Source organism: Leuciscus leuciscus, assembly GCF_965113295.1.
Source record: "Leuciscus leuciscus genome assembly, contig: SUPER_11_unloc_6, whole genome shotgun sequence".
Classification (NCBI taxonomy): domain Eukaryota; kingdom Metazoa; phylum Chordata; class Actinopteri; order Cypriniformes; family Leuciscidae; genus Leuciscus; species Leuciscus leuciscus.
Window position 1 is genome coordinate 169,109 of NW_028118541.1, and position 27,379 is coordinate 196,487.

A 27,379-nucleotide genomic window follows, 5' to 3' on the forward strand; every position below is an offset into this window, starting at 1 on the left:
ACCCCCAGGTGGTTCAGCTGATTTGGAGAGAGTTCGGGGAGGCTCAGGTAGACCTGTTTGCCTCCTCAGACACCTCCCACTGCCAGCTGTTTCACTCCCTGACCGAGGGAACACTCGGCACGGTTGCACTGGCTCACAGCTGGCCCCGGGGCCTTCGCAAAAATGCGTTTTCCCCAGTGAGCCTACTTGCACAGACTCCGTGCAAAGTCAGGGAGGACGAGGAGCAGGTCCTTCTGGTGGCTCCCTATTGGCCCACCCGGACTTGGTTCCCAGAACTCATGCTCCTCGTAACAGTCCCTCCCTAGCCCATTCCTCTGAGGAAGGATCTTCTGACTCAGAGACGGGGCACCCTATGGCACCCGCGTCTGGACCTCTGGAAACTCCATGTCTGGTCAAGGGGTGGTAGTGGCGCAATGGATAAGACACATGCCTTTGGTGTGAGAGACCCGGGTTCGAATCCACTGTGAGACACCAATGTGTCCCTGAGCAAGACACTTAACCCCTAGTTGCTCCAGAGGCGTGCGACCTCTGACATATATAGCAATTGTAAGTCGCTTTGTATAAAAGCGTCAGCTAAATGAATAAATGTAAATGTAAATGTGGTCCCTGGTGGGACGCGGAGGTTCTAGGTGACTTACCCTCGGAGGTACTTAACACCATCACTTCTGCGCGAGCACCGTCTTCGAGACGTGTGTACGCCTTGAAGTGGAACCTGTTCGTCGAGTGGTGTTCCTCTCGCAGAGAGGACCCCCGAAGATGTTCGATAGGGTCAGTGCTTTCCTTCTTGCAGCAAGGGTTGGAGCGAAGGCTGTTTCCCTCCACCCTCAAAGTACACGCTGCCGCTATTTCAGCTTATCATGACCACATAGATGGCAAAACAGTTGGAAAGCACGACCTGATCGTCAGGTTCCTTAGGGGGGCGAGACGATTAAATCCTCCTCGTCCCCCCTCCATACCCTCTTGGGACCTTTCCCTAGTGCTCCGAGCACTCCAGGATGCTCCCTTTGAGCCTTTGCAGTCAGCAGACTTAAAGCTTCTCTCCTTGAAGACTTTGCTGCTGATTGCACTGACCTCGATCAAGAGGGTAGGGGACCTGCAAGCATTTTCGGTCGACGAATCGTGCCTAGAGTTCGGGCCGGGTGACAACCATGTTGTACTGAGACCCCGGCCTGGCTATGTGCCCAAGGTTCCTACCACTCCCTTTAGAGATCAGGTAGTGAACCTGCAAGCGCTGCCCCTGGAGGAGGCAGACCCAGCCCTGGCTTTGCTCTGTCCCGTTCGCGCTCTGCGTATGTATGTGGACCGAACTCAAGGCGTCAGGACCTCAGACCAGCTCTTTGTCTGTTACGGAGGCCAGCAGAAAGGGAAGGCTGTCTCCAAGCAGAGGATGGCCCACTGGATAGTGGATGCCATCGCCTTGGCTTACCAAGCTCAAGGCGTGCCCTGCCCACTCAGGTTGCATGCACACTCCACGAGAGGCGTTGCATCCTCCTGGGCGCTGGCACGTGGCGCCTCACTAACAGATATCTGTAGAGCTGCGGGCTGGGCGACACCTAACACGTTCGCTAGATACTATAGCCTACGTGTAGAGCCCGTGTCCTCCCATGTTCTCACCCTAAAGGGGTAGAAGCACTGTGAGTACCGGCTCTGTCGGCTTGCTGCACCCTACTGTGCACCCTTATTGCTCCAGAGTCAAAGCCTGTCGAGTCCTCCAAACACCCTCGGCCCGGACGTGGCGGAGCGTCCGGTGCCAGGCCTTTATCCGCTGAATCCTTGAGAACCGGGTCTAGGCTGGGTCCCATATGTGTGACCCTACGGGGATCCCATATGTGTATATCTTCCACGGCTGCTCCTAAACGGAAGCCCGTGTCTTCCCTTGGGCTAAGTCACCCACTATTCATATGCAGTACAACCCTTGGGTTAGTCCATATGTTTATTCCCACATAACTCTTCTTAAGATTGTGGCTCCCGCAGCGTTCCCCTCCCTCAGTTCGGGCACGCTTTCCCAGTGTTATCCAATAATCTCACTGTATGGGTTATCACGGAACAACAGTGAAGGATACTCTCGGTGTAAGCCCTCTCCTATCGTCCTTCCAGGCAAGAAGGTGTAGAGGCTTGCTCAGGGCGCTGGATGGGGTGCAGCAGCTGTGGCACTTTGGTAGGGATTCCTATTCGTCGTTCACCACGACGTACGTCGTAGTGACCGAACGATAGGGAACGTCTCTGTTACATATGGTAACCCTCGTTCCCTGAGGGAGGGAACGGAGACGTACGTCCCGTCGCCACATCTGCTGCGACCCGCCGGGGCAGCCAGCTCACCGGCTCGGCTCCTCAGCAAAAAACTGAAGTGCAATCGCACCAGCTGCTCGTTAAATACCCGCGCTGCGAGGCTGCACAGCTGATGCAAATGATTGCACGCCAATATGCATTGGCCCGTTTAGTTTCACTCGAAGTAGATTGGCCTCTCTAGCGAGATTCCTATTCGTCGTTCACCACGACGTACGTCTCCGTTCCCTCCCTCAGGGAACGAGGGTTACCATATGTAACCGAGACGTTTTTTTGGCCATCATAAAAATGTTCCTTATGAAATGACACAAATTAAAACTCAAAATTGTAACCCTCCATCGAAAATGACAACTTCTTAGAAAGACATTTCTAAATGATCACAAAAATACTGAATGTTCTAATCTCACATTATGACTTACATATCCAGTCCTCCCTTGGGGATCTCTGAGTGAGGGAAACAAGGTGATAATTCCCAAACCATAGTTCTGTTTGGTAAGTCACATCGTGGGACTCTCCTGAAAAATGGAAACACTCAATGTTACTTCACAATGATGAGAATTGTTTAAAAATATATAACTAAACTACTCTTATTTTCAGAACAATCAACAGCTTATTACTTAAAATTTGTAGCACCCAACTAATATAGTTCACAATTTATATACTATCTTATACTACAGGGCCGTTGAATGCTTGAATCTGATTGGTTGACGAACGTTCTAAGGTGTGCATTATTTTCAGGGAAACGCACGGCTAAAGTAGTTCCAGGCAGGTCTCGACCGCATTACAGTTCCATATCACTTCGCGTAGTCAACTGTAATAACGGAAAATAGGATACAATTCATAACAAGAAAAAGCATTTCGCCCCATGCGCTTGATCTGCAATTTTCAATGTCTAGCTTCACAATCAATAGAAACATGTTGTTTAATTTGAATAAATAAACTATAAAGTCCTATCTATAATCAATAGAAAATTAAACTGAATATAGGCTAAATAAATGGATAGTCCTGCAGCATGGATTTTTATTGCAGATAATTGAACAAATAAATAATTATTGATAGGCCTACTTGTTAAAAGGGCTTTGGGTTTCATTTATTTGGCTAGTCTACTGTCATCTGTCAATAATAGAAAAAAAAGAATTAACGAATTAATTAAAACGAACTGAATGAATTAAAAAATTATAATATTGACGCACATGCTTTTCTGTCTCATTATTGCAACATCTCTCTCTAATAACTGCATTAATAACTGCATAAAGCCGGGAACACACTTTAAGGCCGGTTATGAATGTAATTTGATACTTATGACTGATCATGCCCAAACGCGTGTTCAGCGCGTTCAGTCTGTGTTCAAAGTCGGTGTTTAAAATCTGCTGCAGTCGATGAAAACAGTCAGAGAATGTGTCAGCTAGTCGTGTGTCCCCAGCATTAGTCTGCTATCAGCGGCTCAAACCTCCGTTACTAACTCTACCTAACCCTAACCCAGCATTAGTCTGCTATCAGCGGCTCAAACCTCCGTTACTAACTCTACCTAACCCTAACCCTAACCCAGCATTAGTCTGCTATCAGCGTCGCAAACCTCCGTTACTAACTCTACCTAACCCTAACCCAGCATTAGTCTGCTATCAGCGGCTCAAACCTCCGTTACTAACTCTACCTAACCCTAACCCTAACCCAGCATTAGTCTGCTATCAGCGGCTCAAACCTCCATTACTAACTCTGAAATGACGTTTTGGAATTAGCAACGGAGGCATGGGATTAGATGCGTAAGAAATTAGTCCTACATACAAGAGCGTTTTAATGACAAAAACTTTACAAACGTCTTGAAATACATAATCTGAACAATGTTTCGAGGTTTGGTAATGTTGTGGCCAATTCTCTGTCTCTGGTTCAGGTCTTCAATATCAGGTTCAGGTCTCAGAAGAAATCTTTCAGAGTCGAAGTTTCAGGCCTCAGAAGTAACTTTATTGAACAATTCAACAAAGTGAGATGGTAGCTAAGCATCTAATTTTACAATGGTTTTCTCTCAGATCTTATACCTTTTCTCTCATCCCTTGGTGTCCAATTTCCTCGCTTGGTGACCAATTAGCGTTATCATGGTTATCTTTTTCTCTTTGCTCCTCCTTGTCACGTCGCCACGATTAGAAACACCTGCATTAATGTCCAATTTCTATTGGTGGCCATACTGGCGCATGCGCTTTATTAAATATGATTTCATATATGGTTTTTCGGGTACTTTTCCACTCTTGTCCTTAGACTACCTTTCACCCAGTTTTTGTCCTGTCCTCACACAACCTCTTCCTTGTAAACACTTTTGACAGGTTCAGTGTTTCCCATCATTTTGTCCCCTTTGACCTGTTCTCTCTGTTTCCCATGATTTTAGGCCTTCGTTTCCCCTGCTTTTGGGCCTCCCATATTCTAGGCCTAGTTTCCCTAATATTCATATCATGCATTTGAATAGGATTTATGTGTGACACAGATGAGACAAAGAAAATTCTCCAACAGTAACTGTAGTATAAGCGGAATAATTGACTTCAGGCCGTTGAATTATTAGAAAAATAATGCACACCCGAGGTGTAACGGCCACTCCGCTTCGCGTCGTGACCGCATTACCACCTCGGGTGTGCATTATTTTTCTAATAATTCAACGGCCTGTCGTCAATTATTCCTTACATAATCACTAACAAATTAAATAACCCAAGACTATTACATTTTGATAATTACCCTTCTGTCTCAATCACGTGTGCAACCAAGATGTTCACCATCAGTTTTCTCATGTCATCGCTAATTGTCCCTGTATCTTCATACTCCTTCAGCACATTTGCTCCACCTGGTCTTGTGTGTAGAATTTCTTTTTCAACTATAAAAAGAGGAACATTAACCAATTATGTAAGGAATGAAATGCATCCAGCCAGTTGTTATAGCAGAATAAACTCCGACAGGCTGATCAGGACATGAAGCGGTGGGTTCTTGAAAATTTTAAATATGAAGGGGTTTTACTTTAGCTCACCTGCCATCTCTCAATAACCATGAAAAAAAAAAAAAAAAAAATATATATATATATATATATATATATATATATATATATATTTGCACAGATTAACTGTTCACCAAAAGACTAGTCATGTGCGCTAACGAAGTAAATAGGGTCAATTGACCAATCAGAATCAAATGTTCCACAGAGCCATGTAATAAGAGAGTAGAAAATGCAGGAATATTTAAATGCCCTGAACGATGGTCCTGAACTGGAAAATTGCTATTGTGTATAAAAAAAAATAAAAAAAAATATGAATTAAACTTTTAGCATGTAAAGCTCAAGGTTATGATAAGTAAATCCCCCAATGTCTGTGTAAGGCTACTGGGACTCACATCTCTGGCCTGTAAGCTTTGAGAAGCCTCATTATCATCCTTCCTGAATCGTTTTGGACTAAACCAGTCACTGTCCTCACTGCTTTTTGAAGTTAGAGACAGTGTATCTGTATCCAAGCTGACTGAAGATTGAGGTGTGGAAGGTCCTGTTAATGTTCAAACTAGGGTTAATAGACATATTTGGAATACATTTATCCACACATCATCAACACTAGCTACAACATTTAAAATACTGTACATATTAAACACTACCAGCATTCATTCAGATATTGGGATTTGATATCATTCAATAGCTCCTGTTATCACTCACCAATGTCATTCAATTAATTTATGACAAAAACCAACCCACTGGTGGTCATTAGATCAGGAAACACATCTTTATCCACCTCTGTGCCAGTGTCATCTGTAACTGTAACTGCAAGATCTTCCGGAATTGAGAACTTCTCTTTCACTGCACAACAAAAGTTTTATCAAATTTAGGCAATGCTTTATTCACAATTTGACACATAAGGATAGCTATATATATATATATATATATATATATATATATATATATATATATATCCCCTTATGTGTCAAATTGTGAATAAAGCATTGCCTAAATTCTTGCAGTTACAGTTACAGATGACACTGGCACAGAGGTGGATAAAGATGTGTTTCCTGATCTAATGACCACCAGTGGGTTGGTTTTTGTCATAAATTAATTGAATGACATATATACAATATATATCATATATAAAACTATATACAATATATATAGTTTTAGGTTGGTAAGATTTTTAATGTTTTTTGTTTTTTTTAAGTCTCTTTTGCTAATCAAGGCTGCATTTATTTGATTAAAAAATTACAAAAGAATATTAATAATATTGTGAAATATTATTACAATTTAAAACAGTTATTTTCTGTGTAATATACAGTAATAGTGTAATTTATTCCTGTGATCGCTGAATTTTTTGCATCATTACTCCAGTCTTCAGTGTCACATGATCCTTCAGAAAACATTCTAATATGATGATTTAAATGCACACCAAACATTTCTGGTTATTATCAGTGTTGAAAACAGTTTTTTACATTTTTATTTCAGGATTTTTTTGAAAAGAAAGTTCAAAAGAACAGCATTTATCTGAAACGGAAAGCTTTTGTAACATTAAACACTACCCGTTCAAAAGTTTGGGGTCAGTAATAATTTAAATTTTATTTTTGGGGGGAAAATAAATAACATAAATCAATAATTTTATTCATCAAGGGTGAGTTAAATTGTTCAAACCAGTGCTCGAAGTGGGGCGGTACTCACCGGTACGCAGTACCGGCACTTCTGCATTTTACTCCAAAACTTTTTCTTGCGTACCGCTACTTCTCGCATGTAGCCGGTACTCTACCACTGACAGAAAAAGCGTCAGTGTCACGCCCATTTCACATATACTCCGTTTGCAGTGCGTATTTTTTTCCCGCACCCATATTAACAGGTTAGAGCTTTCACACTGCATGCGGATGCGGTCCGGCAATGCGTTCCAGGAGCGGTGCGTATACAGCAGTGCAACGATTGTTTCTGCACCGAGTCTATTTCTGCTGTGCTGCACGCGCTTAAAGTGACAGCGCATGGTTCGTGGTCAAAATTAACACAGAATATGACATGAAAATATAATAATCTCACTATAAATGCATTTAATTAAATAAAATGTAGTAATCTCACCATAAATGTATTTTTGGACTTGCAGACTTGGAGTTCCGTTTTTATACACACACACACGCACGCACGCACGCACGCACGCACACACACACACACATACACGACTTGTTTAAATACATTTATGTTGTTAATAAATATCAATAAATTGTTGTTGTACCAGCAATATCTCCAAGTTTTGTTTTTCACTGTAGAAATCTCAAATGTCATGATTACTTGCCAATGCAAGAGAGTACCGGCACCTTTCCCCCCCCCACTTCAAGCACTGGTTCAAACGTTACAGTAAAGACATTTATAATATTAGAAAATATTCTATTTTAAATAAATACTGTTCTTTTGAACTTTCTATTCATCAAATAATTCTGAGAAAAAAATTGTACACAACTGTTTTCAACATTGAAAATAATAGGTAATGAATGTTTGAGCATCAAATCATCATATTAGAATGATTTCTGAAGGATCAGACACTGAAGACTGGAGTAATGATGCTGAAAATTCAGCTTTGATCACAGGAATGAATTACACTTTACTATATATTACATAGAAAACAATAATTTTACATTGTCATATAATTTCACAATATTAATGTTTTTTATTTATTTTTTTATCAAATAAATGCAGCCTTGGTGAGCAGAAGAGACTTCTTTTAAAAACATAAAAAATCGTACCGATCTAAAACTTTTGACCGGTAATGAATATATACACCTAATTATTAATAACGACTTCATTACTTACATTCTGCTATAAATATATCAAAGCAAGCCTCTGGGATTTTTATGAACTTCTTCTGATGTCTAAATTGTGCTTTGACTATCATAGTGATTTTACCTCTGAACTCCTGTGGGAGAGGAATAAACATCTTACTGGGTTGCTAACTTGCTATAAATAAAATTTGATTCAATATGAAACCATTTTCTTTTTTTAAGTGATAAAATAAATTACATTTCAAAATATCAAAACATCAAAGATGCCATTTTCATTTTCTCCATGTAAACGCAAATTTGTGAAACCGACGTCTTACGCATACACATTACGAGATCAATATATCGATTGACTACTGTCCACGTCTGACTTTGCTCCATTAAATATGAGTAAAATGTACAAATAAACAAAAATAAATCAGCTGCATGTGAACAAATCTATATTTATTTTTTCTTTTTTTTCTTTTTTTTTTCTGTCCGTCGACTCTTTTTTTTCTTTTTTATTGCAGAACTTGCACATAATTACAAGCTCAGGGAAGTGAAGCAAGGTTGTATCTCTTACAATGAACAAACAATGAAACGAGGAGAAAAAAAAAATACATATCCTGGATTTGCATGAAGCACATTATGTAATTATACATACAAAAAAAGAAAAGAAAAGCATAACAACAAGGTTAAGTCATATCTTTTAATAAATCATCATAATGCATCAAAAATGTTGCACTTTTTTTGTTATTTATAAGTCTAAGGGAAGAAATAAAATAATTAAGGTCAGCAAGAAAAAGAGGGAAGCTCAAAGGAGACTTAAGCCATTTTTGCTTGTGGATGAAGAATTTTGCATATAAGATAAGGAAGTTAACAACATGTTCAAGGGACATCCGCTTTGGGTTTTCATAATAAAAGATAATCTCTTTAAGAATGAAGGTGTGGGTCACATTTGTAGGGCCAAAAACAAAAGCACTTAAATTAGCCCAAAATCGATTGGTTACATTACACTCACAAAATAAATGGGGGACAGTTTCCTCAACAAAACCACAAAAAAAGCAAGTCTCATCAATATCAGAATATTTAGAAATGGAAGAGTTAACAGGATAGATTTTATGAAGGATTTTATAATGAATTTCCTTAACTTTGTTGGATACACAAAATTGACTAGGCAAAAGCCAGGCCTTTCTCCAAATTACATTTGTTACAAGGGATCCCCAATAGAATTTACCCCTTGGAGTAACTTTTCTCTTCATTTGAAAAATTGAGCGAATATGTCTGTTGTTGCATTTTCGATCTAAAAAATCTATCTCGCCCAAGCGTAAAGCCGGATAAACACTATTACCTTTACTGAAGTTAAGGTGATTTTTAATTAGCTGAATTAAGCCTGCTGGGATAGCTTTTATCAAGGTATTATATTCCTTTGGTGGAACTGGAAAGTTATGGTGATTTCAAAAATTGCTTGTTAGTTAGAATATGACCAGAATCATCAAAGACAGATAGAATGCAATTAAAATTATTGTTAAACCATCTAGGGAAAAAGAGAGATTTATTTCTAACGGTTATATCCGCGTTATTCCAAAGGAGAACTTTGTGGGGGGAAAAGCAATGGACAAAACACAATTTCCACGAGAGAAGGCATTGCTGATGAAAGTTAGATAATGAGATGGGTAACTTGCTAGGTAAAAAGTTACACTTTAATAGGAAAGACAGGCCACCGAGTTTGTTGAAGATATTATTAGGAATGAAAAACCATAACGACACTGGATTCACAAGGCATCTTTTCAGCCAGTTTACTTTAAAGGTGTTTATAGTATCAGCAAAATCTAAAAAGTCAAGGCCACCTTCACCTCTGGAATTAGAGAGTACTTCTTTTTTCAATTTGTGAGGCCTATTTTTCCAAATAAAATCCAAAAATATTTAGTTAATTTCCCTTATAGCTTTATCATTGATAAACAAAGAAAGAGCAGGGTATACAAAGCGAGAGAGCCCTTCCACCTTAGAGAAAAGGACTCTACCGTATAATGAAAGATCTCTCTGAAGCCAGATGTTAAAGACGTTTTTAGTTTTTGTCATTTTATCAGAAAAGTTTAAAAGATGTCTGGTAACTGGATTTTTAGTGATATGGATACCTAGATATTTTACACAGTTTTTAACAGGGATCCCCTCCAATGATGTCTCATCTATATCATGAATTGAGATAATTTCGAAATATTAAGTTTTAGACCCGAAGCACAAGAAAATTGTTCCACCAATTCCAGAGCATTAGGTAACTGTTTTTTATCCTCCAAGAATAGTGTGGTGTCGTCCGCTAACTGTGCAATTTTAAACTCCCGATCAAATATAGAGATTCCTGTCAAACTTTCATTTTGGTTAATCCTTAGACAAAGTAGTTCAGTGGCTAAAAGAAATAAAAACGGGGAGATTGGACAGCCCTGTCTGACTCCACGATGGATGTCAAACCTTTTGGATGTATCAAAGTTAACGATCACTGAGCTGTTAATATCTCTATAAAACATGGTTACAGTATCAATAAATGATTTACCGAATCCAAATAACTCTAGAGTGCGAAAAAGAAATTTGTGTTCTAAGGAATCAAAAGCTTTTTGAAAATCAAGAAAAAGTATGAGACCGTCTGAGTGAATTAAATTAGAGTAATCTAGCATATCTAATACTAACCTTATATTATTAGATATGTGACGGCCTTTCATGAAGCCCGACTGAGATTCTGAAATAATGTTATTTAGACCAGTACGTAATCTTTTAGCATAAACGGAGGCTAACATTTTATAATCTAATGTTAAAAGAGTAATAGGCCGCCAATTGTCAATTAATAAAGGGTCCTTGCTTGACTTGGGTATAAGGGATTTCATTTCATTTAATTTAATTTATTAAGATCCCCATTAGCGCCTGAAATATCAGTTGCTATTCTTCCTGGGGTCTCCTCTTCATTACATCACACATTTACATAATTCATCATTTTGTACATTATTCACACTCACACTCACACTCACACCCACACACACCCATCCACAATAGCCCAATGCAATTAAATAAATAAACAAAAAAAAAACAAAAAAAAATGCTATACATTTGAACATATAATCCATAAATAGCTCTCCAATACAAACTATAAAACATCTTTTCATATTACCATACTCTTCCAACATCATGACTCTTGTGTGAACAGAAACAATTTTAATTTCTTTTTAAAACAATTTCTATTATTTTCCAACAACAAAAATCCTGGTAATCCATTCCATGCAACCATGGCCCGATAAAAAACTGCTCTCTGAAACTGATTAGTTCTTACTTGAGGCAAAACAAATTGCATTCCAGTGGTTTGTCTTGTGCAGTAATTATGTTGATCAGCAAAAAATTTCAATTTTCTGTAAATTATTTCAGGAATTTTTGTTTCAATGATATTATAAATAAATGATAAAAGAAAATATTTTAATCTATATTTTACAGTTAACCATGCCAAATTATTATGCATTGTGATTATATTAGTTGTATATGGACAACCCAAAACGATACGTGCCACTTTATTCTGTGCGACTTGCAATTTGTATAAATTATTTTCATTGGTATTTGACCAAACAACTGACGCGTAGTCTAAATGAGCTAATACTAAAGATTGGGCTAATCGTTTAGTCAGCCATTTGGGAATAAATTTCTTACAGTATCTAATCATTCCCATACTACGACCCATTCTTTGCAATATTTTATTTATTTGGCTATTCCAAGACAGTGAGCTATCCACAATTACACCCAATAGATGAATTTCTTCTACTTGCTGAATCACATTTCCTCCTATATCTAAGTGCAATGTTAATGATGGCTTAAGAAAATATTTTGACCCAAGTATCATACATTTTGTTAATAAGTAATTTATTGTCAGTAATCCATTGTATAACCAAGTCTAACTCCATATTTAACATAATATTCAGTTGATCTATATCTCTTGCTGATTGACACAATGTTGTGTCATCTGCATACATTGCCATGGTTGCATGTTTAATTACAAGTGGAAAATCATTTGTGAAAACAGAAAATAAAAGGGGTCCTAAACAACTGCCTTGGGGCACCCCACAACTCATTTCTTCCACCTCAGAGTAGCTACCGTTAAAGTAAACTGTGTACTCACGTTTTCTAAGATCGCTTTCAATCCATCTAACAGCAGTTGGTTCAAATCCATAACAAACTAACTTTTTTAATAAAATATTATGGTCTAGAACATCAAAGGCTGCGCTTAGATCTAAAAATACTGTGCCCACTAAATTCTTATTATCAATTTCCTGTAGCCAATAGTCAGTTAACTGAGTGAGTGCTGTTGTTGTGGAATGACCCATTTTATAAGCATGCTGATACATTGTGTTTAACCCATTTACTTCCAAATACTCTTGTATTTGATCATACACAACTTTTTCCATCACTTTGCTTACTGCCGGTAATAAACTTATTGGTCTGCTATTCTGACCTGAAAACTGTTCTTTATTATTTTTTATTAAAGGTAAAATTTTAGCTTTTTTCCATTGTGAGGGAAAAACACCTGCTGTTAAACTCAGATTAATAATATGAGAAATGGGCAAAGCAATGACATCTACCACCATCTTCAACAATTTAACATCTAAGTGATCTATTCCACAGGGTTTATCTTTACTTGCTTGTAATATTTTCTTCACATTGTCCTCTGTTACAGTGTTAAATTTAAATGTGCAATCTTTTGTTTTCATTATCCTATTTGATATTAGATCATATGAGATATTTTCATCTTGTCCCAAATCCATGGCTTGTCTAATTTTTTGTATTTTATGCTTAAAAAAATGGCTCAAATAATTAGCAATCTATTTTGGTCTAGTAAGACAAATCCCATCAGCCTCTAATGATGTTGTATTACATTTTGTTTTCCTTCCCAGTAATTCATTAAGTGTTTTCCATACCTTTGCACTGTCCATTCCAGCATCTCTTAATTTATTTTGATAATATATTTGTTTTTTACGTTTGTTCATTTTAGTCACCTGATTTCTAAATTTACGATACTAATTCCACTGAACCACGTCATTCTGTTTAATAGCTTCTGCTTTAGCTTGATTCCTGTGCCTCATATATTCTTTGAGCTCTTGATCCAGCCATGGAGTTGAAACATTTCTTACAGTTTGTTTCCTTAAAGGGAGCGTGTTTGTCTATTACTCTGGTTATCAAGTTATCAAAAATGGCCACAGCTCTAGTAGGATTCTGCTGCTGTGTAACCTCCAACCAATCTACACTCCTCATTTCTTCTACGAAATCATTCTCTTTAAACTTTTTATATGTCCTTTTATGAATAAAATTTTGACCGGATTTAGATACTTTTGTAATTCTTTTCACAGCTATTAAATTATGGTCACTACAACCGACCGGAATAGAGACTGCCTCCGAACATAAATCTTTTACATTTGTAAAAATTAAATCAATAAGAGTTGCTGAATATGTGCCATCGGCTTTCAAATTTACTCGTGTATAATCCTTAACTATTTGAGACAGATTACAAGTATTAGCTAAAGAAAGTAATTTACCCTTTGATGTACAATTCATAGACTTCCAATCTATATTAAAATCTCCTAAGAAATAGATTTCATCTCCCATTTCACATGCTTTATCCAACAATTCACATATTTGATCCAAATACATTACAGTAGCATTTGGTGGTCTATAACAGCATCCGATAAGAATAGGCTTTACATAAGGTAATTGTAGCTGTACCCATATTACTTCAACTCCTGGTATATTAAGATCTCCTCTAACTTTGACTGGAATATTATTTTTAACATAACAAGCTACTCCTCCTCCATACAAATTTCTGTCCTGCCTATATAAATTATAGCCATCTATATTCAATACAGTACTATTAATAGTTGAGTCTAAATGTGTTTCTGAAATGGCTAATATGTCGAAATTATAATTCTGTAATATTTCTGAGATATCATTTATTTTATTCCTTAAACTACAGATATTCAAATGAGCTATTTCAAACATCCCTTTTTGTACCAAAAAATATTTTTCAACCATCTAACACATGTTTGTCCATCAATACTCATGCCTGTAGTATTACATTGAGCTCTCATTAATGCAAATATAACATCCAACCACTCACACATCACACACATACACACACACACACACACACACAAATATCTTCTGCATTGTAATGAAATAAACAAAATACATCAGTAGAGCAACGCTTGCTCATGACAAATTATTCATTTTCCTAAACTAAATCTTAGCAATGTGGTCTTAAATTCAAGAACAAAAACTTTTAAAATCAAGCTTAACCAAAATTTGAAATTCATTTTCTATTTACCTTGCCCACATCATAATTAGCTTAACAGAAAAATCACTCTTAAATTCAGTGTTTAACTTATAGTCCATTTTATCTGTTATCATATGACCTTATAGTTTATCCGATCTAATCCCTAACATTCAATCCAGTATCGATTATGGTCTTTACATACACTTCTGCTGCACTGCGTTCTGTGAACTTCTTAGTCTCTCCTTTAAATGTTATTATCAGCGTCGCTGGATGAATTATGCCATGTCTCACCCCTGCGTCCTTCAATTTACTCCTTATTTCATGAAATCCTGTACGTTTTTTTGCCATTTCTGTAGTGAGATCTGGAAAAATCCTTAACTTCATCCCTCGTACTTGTAGCACTCCCTCTTTCTTGGCGATTTTTATGATCTCTTCTCTCGTTGTGAGTTTGTGAAGACGTACAATCATCACTCGAGCTGCACCTTTCCCAACCGGTCCAACCCTGCGGGCCATCTCCACCTGTGGCTCCCCCCGTAGTTTATCTTGAAATAAATCCTCAAACAAAGCAGACATGTGGTCGGATTCCCTTTTTCGATCTCATTCGTCAGGCCAAATACACGCACATTGTATTTGCGACTGTACATTTCCAAGTCGCTCGGCTTTACCTTTCAACTCCTCGTTGGCCTTAATAAGTCCATCACACAGTCTCCAGCTTTGTCACACGTGAATCAAAGTTCGACATTGTCACATCAACTTCACCAAGCCTTTGTGTGCAGAAAGATATGTCTTTCGCGAGGTTATTTAGTTTATCCACCACCACGTTCAACTCCTCTCGCATTATATTACGTATGAGGGCTGGAAGCTCCAGCACGTTACACTCCTCACCCGCCATGTTACTTGCTCCCACTTGCTGAGACGCTTCTTCACCTTGTTTCGGCTGTACTTTAGACTTCTTAGGAGACATAACACAGCATAGAGTCTTTATTGGTGGCAAACTTATATTTTGGTCACTCTTGCCGTAAGTTAAGCACCACACTGCACGATATTTAGACTAATTGTCAGAGCTCAGTGTCCTCACCGTCTACTCAACTCCGCGCATGCGTGCACACATAACTCCCTGTTTCATTGTAGAGGTCATCTCTCCCTGACTGATGCATTCCTTATACATATGAAATAAAGGCAATTTAATAAACTCCCAAAAGTGAAGATAGAATTCTACTGAAAGCCCGTCAATACCAGGGGATTTACCTATTTTCATTGAGTGCAGAGCTTGATTAATTTCCTCTATTGACAAATCAGCGTCACAAATTCGACTAAACTCACGATCAATAATTGGTATACGGTGTTTAATTGTATTAATAAATTTCTCACAGCTGTCATAGTTAAATTCAGATGTATAAAGATTGCTGTAAAATTTGCTAACAAATTCTGATATTTCTTTAGGGTCTTTAGAGGTAACTCCATCGATGTTAAGCGCTGAAAGAGCTTTCCTCTGACCGTTTCTTTTTTCCAGGGCAAAAAAATAGTTAGAATTCTTCTCCCCCTCCTCAAGCCATTTCGCTCGAGATCTAATATATGCACCTTTGGCCATCTCTAAATAAGCTCTGTCGAATTCCAGATTTAATTTTTTTTATTTCCATATCTTCTTCTTCTGTAATCTTATCTTTAGCTAGTAAAACATTAAGTCTATTAACCAACTCTGAATCGGTTTTATGTTTAATATTTTTAAGTTCCTTACTTCTTTTAACTGCAATATATCTAGCTTTATATTTAAAGAACTCCCAGTTTTTTTTATAATCTCTGGTTGATCCGGTAAATAATTCTTTGGTAAGATTGATGATACTATTATTAAATTGTTTGTCTTGTAACAAGGTATTATTAAGTTTCCAATAGCCCCTCATTCTCGGGTTATCATTGATGTCACTCAATTTTATTGCAACTAATTTATGATCTGATAAGGGGGCAGTGACATGAGAAACATCTTTTACATATTTAAGGATAGAAGATGAAATTAGAAAAAAGTCAATCCTAGATCTAAGAGATAAACTTCTATTGGACCAGGTAAAATCTTTTGTAGAAGGATTAAAGAACCGCCATGCATCAGTAAGAGAGAGTTCGGAGCACAGGGAAAAAATTAGATCATTATTCATCCTGCTATCAAGTCTAGGGGTGTATCTATCCAGGTGATCGTCCATACATTCATTAAAATCTCCCCCCAAAATAAAATAAACATTATTATATTTTTTGTGTAACTTTTTAAGCTTGTCCACTAGATGAGAGAACATTACTCTATTGGATGCACGAGAGTTGTGTCCATATACACAACAAGCTATAAAGGTGGCGTTATCTTGTTTAATTACAGCACAAACCCATCTGCCTTCATCAGAACATACAGTTTCTAATACAGTCCCTTTAAATCTATGTAACATTATAGCAGTCCCAGCCGAGTGGCTGCTGCCATGGCTAAAGAAAATTGAGCTTCCCCATTGCGTTCTCCAAAATTTAACATCTGTTTCCCCTGAATGAATTTCTTGAAGAAAGATAAGATCAGCTGCACTTCTTTTACAAAACAAAAAAATTGCTTTTCTTTTCAGATTGTCCCGCAAACCTCTAACATTTAAAGTTACAACCGACAAGGAGTTAAACGAATACTCCATAACAAGAACCCCTAAACAAAATGAGAAAAAACAACAAAAAAGTTACTTTCTTTAGACTAGCTACCAGAATGTAAAGGGAGAGGTGGATAATAACCAAAGCACATGTTATCGAGGTGATAAACAAATAAGGAGATTAATAGTAAAGGTAACAATAATTAAAGAAGAACAAAAATAGTTCCTATTTGTGCACAACTTAAAAGTTTTTGCACAGTTTATATTGTTAGTCGTCAAGTTTCATCTTTTCGATTTTTGCATGAGAAAAGTAACCAGTGCAAGCAGCAGCTTGGCTTACACGACATCAGCATAGAAGATTTGTTTCCCATCAATCAAAGCAAATGAGTTGCGAAAGGTTGCCTTCTTGCCCTCCTCCCTTGCCTTCTTCACAAGAGGCCACAGCTTATCCCGCGCTGCTCTATCTTCAGGAGACAGCGGCTCCGAGAGACGCAGTTTATTGTCAGTTAGAAACTTGCAACCTTTAGCAGCACTCCAAATGATGTCACGAATGCGGCGCTGTGAGAAGAGAATTATGATCGATCTGGTCTTTCCATCCGTCCGCTTCGGACCCAGACGATGAACGACATCGACACTGTCCTGTAGCCCGTCTCCGACTCCAGGAGCAATCTTCCCTAAGATGTTGAGGACCACACTTCGGACATCCTCGTTGTCTTTTTCCGCAACGCCGTGCAACTTTAGAAACCATCGCCAACTGTAACGTCTACACTCCTGTACACTTGCTTTCAGTGATTTGTTTTCCTTTCTCAGAGCGTGGACCTCAGATTCCATATGATCGAGAGCCTCTTTATGCACGCCAACATCCAAAATAAGCTGTTGTACCGTCGCTGTTAGACTTTTGACTTGTTTGGAAGTTGCCTCGGTGGTAGTTTCAATCGCCGAAATCTTCTGGAACGTTTTGTCTAATTTAGAATCAAGCTCACGAATAGCCGCCAAGACATTCTCATTCCCGTTTCCACTAACGTTAGATTCTGCGCGTTTAGTTTTTTTAGCAGCTGGCCTCTGAGGAGTATCCGAGAGGGATGTGACAACCTCATTGTCGAAATTTGGACATGTGTCAAACCACTGTGATTCGGTATCTTTCTTAAGTTTAAATCCAGCACTACTCGAGGCTGATGCTGAATTCTCAAATTGATCAGTTGAGCCAGATGCGTCGGAAGACATGGTGTCAAGCCAAACTTATTTAACTTTCTTCTTGCCTCTTTCGCATGCATAAAGATGTCAAATCAGAATCATATAACGTTTTCACGTATTTTTTTCACGTTATCACCAGTCCGATTAATAGGTTATATCACCACTTCACCTTTATTTCCCTGAAGAGCAAAGAAACACTACCACCTACACCGCCGCCATCTTGGCCTCACAAATCTATATTAAATAAAGCAGCACCATTAAAAGCTTCAACCGCCATCTTCTATTGCATCAGCTGCAATACAGCCTTGCACTACAGCGTCCCAATGGTTAAACCGCGTTATTGCAGGCGTTATTAGTTGAAAATATCTGTCGACAATATCTGTTTTGACGTTTATCGATAATGTCGACTACATTTTTCAGCCCTAGGGAGATGAGTGAAGAGCTGTGCCTTATTTCTAACGTTACCTATATTTCACGACGAGTGTTCCACACAGTGTTAGAGTGAACACTAACAAATATTACTGGATTTCGTTCCTTAAAAGGCAACTGAGAGCTTTAATTCACTACAAAATTTTAAATTAATTGCGTTCGACACCCATATTTGGCAGAAAATAATACCACGCAGATCAATCATTTCACAACATGATAAACTTAACGTTACCACAGTTCAGAACCACGACTATCACAGAACCACGGTCAACGAAAGAATATTCAAATTAAAATCATAACAATTAGTTTTAGTCCAGTGATCTTCCTGATAGGCCAATTTAACGTTACTGGTAGAACACTCTAGAAATTCAACAGTTCACCTTGTAAAATGGCCTGTGCTTCGCGCGCGCAAAACTTTAGGCTTTGTCGAGTGTGCTCAGAAAGAAAATGCCTGTGAACGTGCATAAAAACAATTACAGTGCGCGAGACGTGATGATAGACAAAACTAAGCTTAATCGAGGCTTTACTACCTTTACATCATTTATAAAGTGGCATGACATTGGCAAAAATCAAAATACAAAAATCAGACGTCAGAGCTCGTTGGCTGTCTAATGTTAATTATTCATTATTACAGTGATTTGTGATCGAATAATAGATTAAACTAATAAACTGTATACATTGAAATCAATTTACAGTCTGATTTATCTGTATTACTATCAAGTTAAAGTATTAGACTTACCCCACGCTTGACTCTTCCACAAGTAAAATGGCGTTCGCATGTGGTCTAGACTCTGGTTCAGTCAAAACGACGGTTGCACGTAAACGGAGGTGTGGCTTGGTTAACTCTAAAAGAGAGTTATGTTTGCAACAACACAAAATGACACCAACTCTTATTTAAAACGGACACTTCTGGTGTTAAACCCAATCTGTTTAGTGTTGATTCAACACTTTATTTTAACACTTTATTGTAACACTGGAAAATCAACACCGGTCAATTTACTGTGATGTTGACAATTTTACATTGTACTGGTTATCACTTGTTTTTTGACCAAGTGAAGCTCTTGAAACAATTCACAGAAGAGTATGTTGTCTGGAAAGAAATCAAGCATCACTGGCAAAGGCTCAAAAGAGACCATGCCTTTCTTAAAAATCTTTTAAAATAGGTTGCTGTTGATATAACTGTTTTTGTTCAGTACTTCGCTTATATTATGTGCTGCAATATTATATATATATATATATATATATATATATATATATATATATATATATATATATATATATATAATACTTCAATGTGTATATTATATAATGTACTGACTGCTGCTTTGTAAATTTATGTAAGGAACAGGCAACTCTGGCCCTTTGCATTCTACTTTTTGAGGTTAATTAAGAGTTAACCTCCAACCCTAATCGAGCACATCTGAAAATTTGAACCAAAGTCTTCAGGTTTACTTCTAGACAATAGGCAGGAGGGTTTGAGGTTGGAGCTAAATCTGCAGGACAGTGGACGCTGAGGGCCAGAGTAAACCATCACTGCTTTAAATAACGCAGAACATAAGCTGACCCGACTGTCCATTAAACAACTTCATTTGAATGGTTTGTGTTTTTTGTTTTACTTTCAGACCAGCACTGGAGAACGCCTGACAATGGGATGTTGAGACTTCTTCCTCTGGTTGAGAAAAAGCTACACCACATCAGTGATCACATCTTCTGTTCTTCAACTGAACAAACTGTTTAGACGAGGTAGAAGAACACGAACATGATAGAGACGTACAGGGAAGAGCAAGAAACCAGTTTAGCTGTGATAATGAATCATTATTTTCCAACACAATATCAAATCTGTTTTCTGTAGGTGACTGAATATGATTCTCTGGCACTCGTTTTGTGGCTTCAGCAGCTGTGAATGGATTCATATGATGGTAACGTATTTTTGAAGACACATTTTTATTTATCTTGAATCTCATTTTTCTTTATGCTACTTTATCAACTTTATGCTTTGTCCTCCAATAAAGTGTTGTTTAATAAAGTATGGTGACTATTGTGTATTGAAAGTGGTGTTTGGTACAGTAAATATACATTTTTATTTGAGAAATTTTTATTTCTTATTTCTTTAGTTTAATTAATTTAAAAATAACTACATATAATTAAAAATAATAATAATTACAACTGGCCTGTTGGAGTATGCTTTTACTTCTACAAAAAGGGCAGATTAGGTACCTAGTCTTATTATTTTTTATTTCATAAATTAATCAGATGATTTAGATTAATTCACAAATAACACACACGTAAATGCGGTGGACAAAAAATAAATAGGGGTGCACTATCTAAGCTTTCACATTGCCTTTTAAGTCTAGTAATTTACATAATCATAGCAGACGCTTTTGTCCAAAGCAGCTTTAAAAGTGAGGAAAACAACGAAAACGTTATAAAGATAAAATAATAGGCTACTTAGATACGTTTCAACCGTTTTTAGAAACACACACACACACAGTGTGAGCAATGTTCTTATTAGGTGTTTTTACGCGTTTGTCACAGAAACGATAAATATTTAATCAATCACGACAAATATTAGAGAAAAATACAATATGATGTATGCCAGCATCTTGCGCATCAAAACAAACTTGTCCTTCCTCCATCACGGTTGAACTCGCACTAGATCCAGCAAGGGTGAGCTAGAACTCTAGCTCCTCCCATTTGACGCTGCAGCGAATCCCCGCTCACTAAATTTAGCAAGGTGGAGCTGGAGCTCCAGAAAAGGGGGAGCTCGAGCTCTAGCTCCTCCCATTTGGCTCTGCATCGAGCACCATCTCACCTGCCTATTACGTCTCGTCTTTCCATTGGACTGGTTATACACGTGCTTCACGACGCAATCACGCAGGGCGTTCCCACCGCGTCTCGACGCAGCTCGAGTTCCCTTGAAAGGGAAGCTGATGTTTCGCCATGTAATCAGACAGCCGATTCCTAAGTTCCGATACAAAATAGTAGTAAGTATTTCACAGAAACTTTTATAAAACCGTAGACAGGAATGTGTGTACTAGCTACTTGATGGAAAAGATGGAGGAGTTTGTGAATCGGTTGGATATCTAGACTAAATATGGATCAAGGGGACTTTTTATGTCTTGAGGCCCTTTACAGGTGACGTCCACATTAATACTTTTTTTCTGAAAGGACGTGTTTGACATTTTTCATCCTGTAGTAAAGGAACAGGGTTTCTTTTGTGTATCGTGCTGTAAGTTAGGCTATGTGATGATTTTTCAAATTACTTTTTTGAGTGAACGCATCGATGTCATTATCTATTTACCTCCAACTCTCATGATCAGATCATTGATAAAGATGTTTAATTAAGTTTAATTACTTTAGTTTAGTGTTTGTTCGTCATTTACATCCAGTGTCAGTGGAGATCAGACTGTTTCAACTGTTCAGCTTCATCATGGATGACACACAAACATCCAGAGTTGAAGATTTTTCTCCAGTTAGCAGGTACTTTAAATTAATACATTAAATAAATATATTAAATAACCCTTTATAGACCCATAATAAAAGAGATGTCTGTTTTAAATGAATTTCTTGAAAACAATGTCTAAACCCTCCTCAAGTGCTTTTCATCCAAACAGTATGAAGATCTTGCATATGATGATTATCATCAAAAACTCATTAAATCTGTTCTGTTATAGTTCAGTTCAGCAGGAGAGATCAGAACCAGCGCCCAGCTGTGTGTCTTTGAGGAGTGACGGGTCTATGGGTCATCTAATAGATTTTAAGAATGACAATACACAGGCTGATCTCAGGTAGGCTACAACATTTCTTAAAGACAGTGTTTTGTATTTTGTATTTATGATATTCATAATAGACATTGTCTTCACCTGATGCAAGAGAGACATATCTATGAGTGTTCCAATTTCATGGCTTGGAATCAGATAAATAGCATTTTATTGAAAGAGATGCTTATATTATTTGAAACACCCAACTTTAGTGGTCATTTTAAATGTAGTCCTTTTTGTTGGTACCTGGGCGTTGTGGAATTGCAGGTAATGTGCAGCAGTGCTGCTGTGGCCTTACATGTATATTCAGAGCTCAAAAAAATACCCTATTCTATATTCTGACCTCAAACCCATTATAACCTCCTCCAAAATGACTCCTCCAAAAATGACCAACAGATGGTATCAATGTAATACAATTAAAGGGGTCATATGACGGTTCTAAAAATAACATTATTTGGTGTAATGCAATGTGTTTATGCGGTTTTAGGTTAAAAAACAAACATACTCATTATTCTACACATACTGTACATTATTGTTGCTTCTCTATGCCCCGCCTTTCTGAAATGCGTTGATTTTTACAAAGCTCATCGTTCTGAAAAGCGTGGCGTGCTCTGATTGGCCAGCTAGCCAGTACATTGTGATTGGCCCGATAACCTTAAAGGGGTGGTATAATGCTCTTTTCACAAGATGTAAAATAAGTCTTTAATGTCCCCAGTGTGTGTATGTGAAGTTTTAGCTCAAAATACCCCACAGATATTTTATATCCTTTTACCTCACACAGACATGCACTGAAAATGTCAATGTTTATGTTCAAACCAGAGTCAGACAATAATGGAGAGACTCAAGAAGTGACAACATGTAGAATGCAACAGTACATTTCTGAATGGTTAGTTGATGAATTTAGGTAGCTTATGTGTTATCTTCTATTCATTGATTAGCATTTTTTAAGGACTTCGTCTTCAACATTACACACTAACTAAAGTTAAAAAAGTGAAATCATAATCAACCACCCCTTCAAGCGTGTGACGGAAATGTCTCGCCCCTTACCATATTTGGAACATCAGCTCCAGAAGCAATAAAGGCATGTGATCATGTCAGAACTACCTTATCAATTCGAGATCGATTCTGATCCGGAAAATGCAGATGTCCAAGATGAGCGATCATCTTTGCATGGCGGCGCTGGCGGAAACAATAATACAGCGAGAACAAAAGTTACAACATTGTTTCTACTCAGACAATTCATGGGACCATATCATCTGAACATATTTCCAAATGAAATAACCTTTTATAGGCCCATAATAAAAGAGATGTCTGTTTTAAATGAATTTCTTGAAAACAATGTCTAAACCCTCCTCAAGTGCTTTTCATCCAAACAGTATGAAGATCTTGCATATGATGATTATCATCAAAAACTAATTAAATCTGTTCTGTTATAGTTCAGTTCAGCAGGAGAGATCAGAACCAGCGCCCAGCTGTGTGTCTTTGAGGAGTGACGGGTCTATGGGTCATCCAATAGATTTTAAGAATGACGATACACAGACTGATCTCAGGTAGGCTATAACATTTCTTAAAGACATTTAAATATTTGAATGAAAGAGATTTTTGAATAGTCAGTAGCAAATTCTTAAAATATAAAAAAAACATACTTACAGGCTGTGTGTGAGTCAGAAGCGCCAGAATGTACAAGCAAATATGGAATTGCCCCACTTTTTAGAATCAGCTTTGTGCACGGCCTGCCTTGTACTCTCGCAGGGTCTGGAAACAGTCCTCTGAAAATTGCGCATCACACAGTCGAATATTTTAGTTGTACTGTTCTGGAACAGTTGTAAATAAAGTTTAAGCATTGTTTTCTAATTGTGTCCTCTTTTGGAAGGCCAAACTCATTTAGTTTGGCTTTCGCAGCGAAAAACACAGTGTCTCCACGACATGGCGGCGCTGGCGGCAACAATAATACAGCGAGAACAAAAGTTACGCCTTCTTTCTTTGCGTATACATTTATTTATGAAACTCTGTCCCCACACACTGACCTAGATTTGTTGGGGCGAGTTTGAAAGAAGAGTTTTAGGAAGGCGTGGCTGAGCCTTTATAACTTTTTATAAAGAATATCTCTTAAGGTTTTACACTTTGAGCTTTGTAACTCTGCAGATCTTATACTTGCACTAACAGCTACATAACACACTAAAGAAAAAGGAAAACAAGAAATCGCATCATATGACCTTTAAACTTTATGAAATTAATCCTGTTGTTGATAGAAAACATTGTTTCTACTCTGATAATCACTGGGACCAAATCATCTGCACATATTGCCAAATAGGCACAAGGTTTTGTTATCAGTTGAAGATCCTCCTTTATGCCTCTTATGACAGAGTCCACTATCTTTAAAGCAGATTTTAAAGGAATGCGATTGTTTTAACTCTTCTAGGACTCTGTTTTTATTCTGTTGATTCGTATAAATAGATTTTTTTTTTATTAAGTGAGGCTGAATTAGTTTAAAAACATTTGTAAATTTTGTTTTTAGTTTATTTCTCTTTTTATATTTTGCTACTTTTATTCTCACCATTAAAATAGCTCTGACAACTGACATGATGTTAAATTATAAGCAATCAATCAATAATATATTATTTTAATATAATATTTACAATATATAAAAAGCTTTCTCAAGCTAACACAAAGTTTGTCTTGACGTTTTTTTTTTATAGTTTTTGTTTTTAGTATTATTACAGTTGTGGCCTTGAGCAGTTGATTTATTAATAAGTGCATTTACTTATTATCTGTTTTAGGAGGTTGACAGTGAATTATTAAGGTAATATAAAACAAATCCACCAATATGTCTGATTCTTGATTCTCTTCATGATGTTTAAGGTCAATCCCACCACAAAGATCAACAGTAACAAAACCCGCCTGTAAGAAGAATGACCAGCCTATGAATCAACTACAGGACTTTAATGAAAGCAGGGATGCTAGTGTCAGGTAAAGTAAACAAACAGGTAAACAAATACAACATTTTACTCTATATATTTAACTTATGTAATACTATGTTATTTTAATTTTACAGCCATGAAGTCCTGAACACATTTAGATCAAAACTGATGGAGAAGTTTAAGCGTCTGAATGAGGGAACAGCAAAGCAGGGAAACCCAACACTCCTGAATGAGATCTACACAGAGCTCTACATCACAGAGGGTGACAGTGGAGAGATCTGTAATGAACATGAGGTGAGACAGATTGAGACACAATCCAGGAGAGCAGCAACAGAGGACAAACCCATCAAATGCAATGACATCTTTAAACCTTTACCTGGACAAAACAAACCCATCACAACTGTGCTGACAAAGGGAGTCGCTGGCATTGGAAAAACAGTCTCTGTGCAGAAGTTCATCCTAGACTGGGCTGAAGGCAAAGTGAATCAGGACATCCAGCTCATATTTCCACTACCTTTCAGAGAGATCAATTTGATGAAGGACAAAACACTCAGTCTTTCAGATCTTCTTCATGTGTTTTTCCCTGAAACAAAAGAAATGGAAATATCCAGTGACAAATATAAAGTGTTGTTCATCTTTGATGGTCTGGATGAGTGTCGTCTGTCTCTGGATTTTCAGAGTGATGTGAGGTTTTGTGATGTAAGTGAATCAGCCTCAGTGGACGTACTGCTGACGAACCTCATTGTGGGGAATCTGCTTCCCTCTGCTCTGATCTGGATCACCTCTAGACCAGCAGCAGCCGATCTCAACCCCTCTGAGTGTGTCCATCGAGTGACAGAGGTACGAGGCTTCAATGAGCCACAGAAGGAGGAATACTTCAGGAAGAGAATCAGTGATCAGAGTCTGGCCAATACAATCATCTCACACCTGAAGTCATCAAGGAGCCTCTACATCATGTGCCACATCCCAGTGTTCTGCTGGATCTCAGCCACTGTTCTAGAGAAGATGTTGAGTGAAGCAGAGAGTGGAGAGATTCCCAAGACTCTCACTCAAATGTACACACACTTCCTGATCCTTCAGTCCAACATCAAACAGGAGAAAGACTATGAGAAGAACCTGACAGATAAAGACATGATCCTCAAACTGGGAAAAGTGGCTTTTCAGCAGCTTGTGAAAGGCAATGTGATCTTCTATGAGAAAGACCTGAGAGAGTGTGACATTGATGTGACAGAAGCATCAGTGTACTCAGGATTGTGCACTCAGATCTTCAGAGAGGAGTCAGGCCTGTATCAGGCGAAAGTCTTCTGCTTTGTTCATCTGAGTGTTCAGGAACATCTAGCAGCTTTATATGTGCACCTCTGCTTCACAAACAACAACAGGAATGTATTTGACCCAGTCTCTGAACCAGATTTGTTGTTTGTATTAAAGGACTGGTTTCAAGTTAAGTTTAAACATGTTTCATTTTCTGATCTCCATGAGAGAGCTGTGAATGAGGCTCTACAGAGTAAAAATGGGCATCTGGACCTTTTCCTGCGCTTCCTTCTGGGGTCGTCAGTGGAGTCTCATCAGATTCTCCTTCAGGGACTAATGACACTGAGAAGAAGAATAAAGTCTGACAGCAATGAGAAAACAGTTGAGTACATCAAGGAGAAGATCAGGACCATTGACTCTCCAGAGAAATCCATCAATCTGTTCCACTGTCTGAATGAACTGGGCGACCAGTCACTAGTCGAGGAAATACAACAGTATCTGAAATCTGGAACAATAAGTGAAGCCAGACTCTCTTCATCTCAGTGGTCAGCTGTAGTTTTTGTGTTGTTGACATCAGAGAAGAGTCTGGAGAAGTTTGATATTAATACATTTGTTGGAGAAAACAATAAAGCTGAAAAACTGAAGGTTCTTCAGAAGCTGCTGCCCGTGATTAAAGTTCAGTAAGTATCAGTGAAAACTATCACTTTACTGTTAAAACAAAAGAAAATAAAAAGCTCATAAATCTAAGAAACATACAAACATTTATTGTATCAGTAATAGGAGCAATATGGCAGCATACTTGATTTTATTGTTTTTCTGATTTTTTTAAATCTATTTTATTGATGTGAATAATGACGGGGAGATGTGATTGGGAAACAATACAAGCTGACTCAAACT

The 27,379-nt window shown here is 37.7% G+C and overlaps 2 protein-coding genes across 2 annotated transcripts in view; both read left to right on the forward strand.

Moving 5' to 3' along the window:
* Nucleotides 1–27,379, forward strand: part of LOC309510262 (ribonuclease inhibitor-like) — a gene marked incomplete at its 5' end in the record, with an annotated part of 331,533 nt that overhangs the window by 163,954 nt on the left and 140,200 nt on the right. The gene's annotated exons all lie outside the window — the stretch shown is intronic.
* LOC309510243 (NLR family CARD domain-containing protein 3-like) lies at nucleotides 23,819–27,225 on the forward strand. The gene is made up of 3 exons (XM_082191263.1): nucleotides 23,819–23,860; nucleotides 25,173–25,280; nucleotides 25,366–27,225. The coding sequence occupies exons 2-3, from the start codon at nucleotides 25,234–25,236 to the stop codon at nucleotides 27,164–27,166; spliced, it is 1,848 nt and encodes a 615-aa protein (XP_082047389.1). The 5' UTR covers nucleotides 23,819–23,860; nucleotides 25,173–25,233; the 3' UTR covers nucleotides 27,167–27,225.

Excerpts from the sequence above, each read along its gene's own strand:
- LOC309510243 (XM_082191263.1), top strand. The coding sequence starts at position 25,234 with ATGAATCAACTACAGGACTTTAATGAAAGCAGGGATGCTAGTGTCAG. Across the intron at positions 25,281-25,365 it reads AGCAGGGATGCTAGTGTCAG|CCATGAAGTCCTGAACACAT; the intron begins GTAAAGTAAACA and ends TTAATTTTACAG.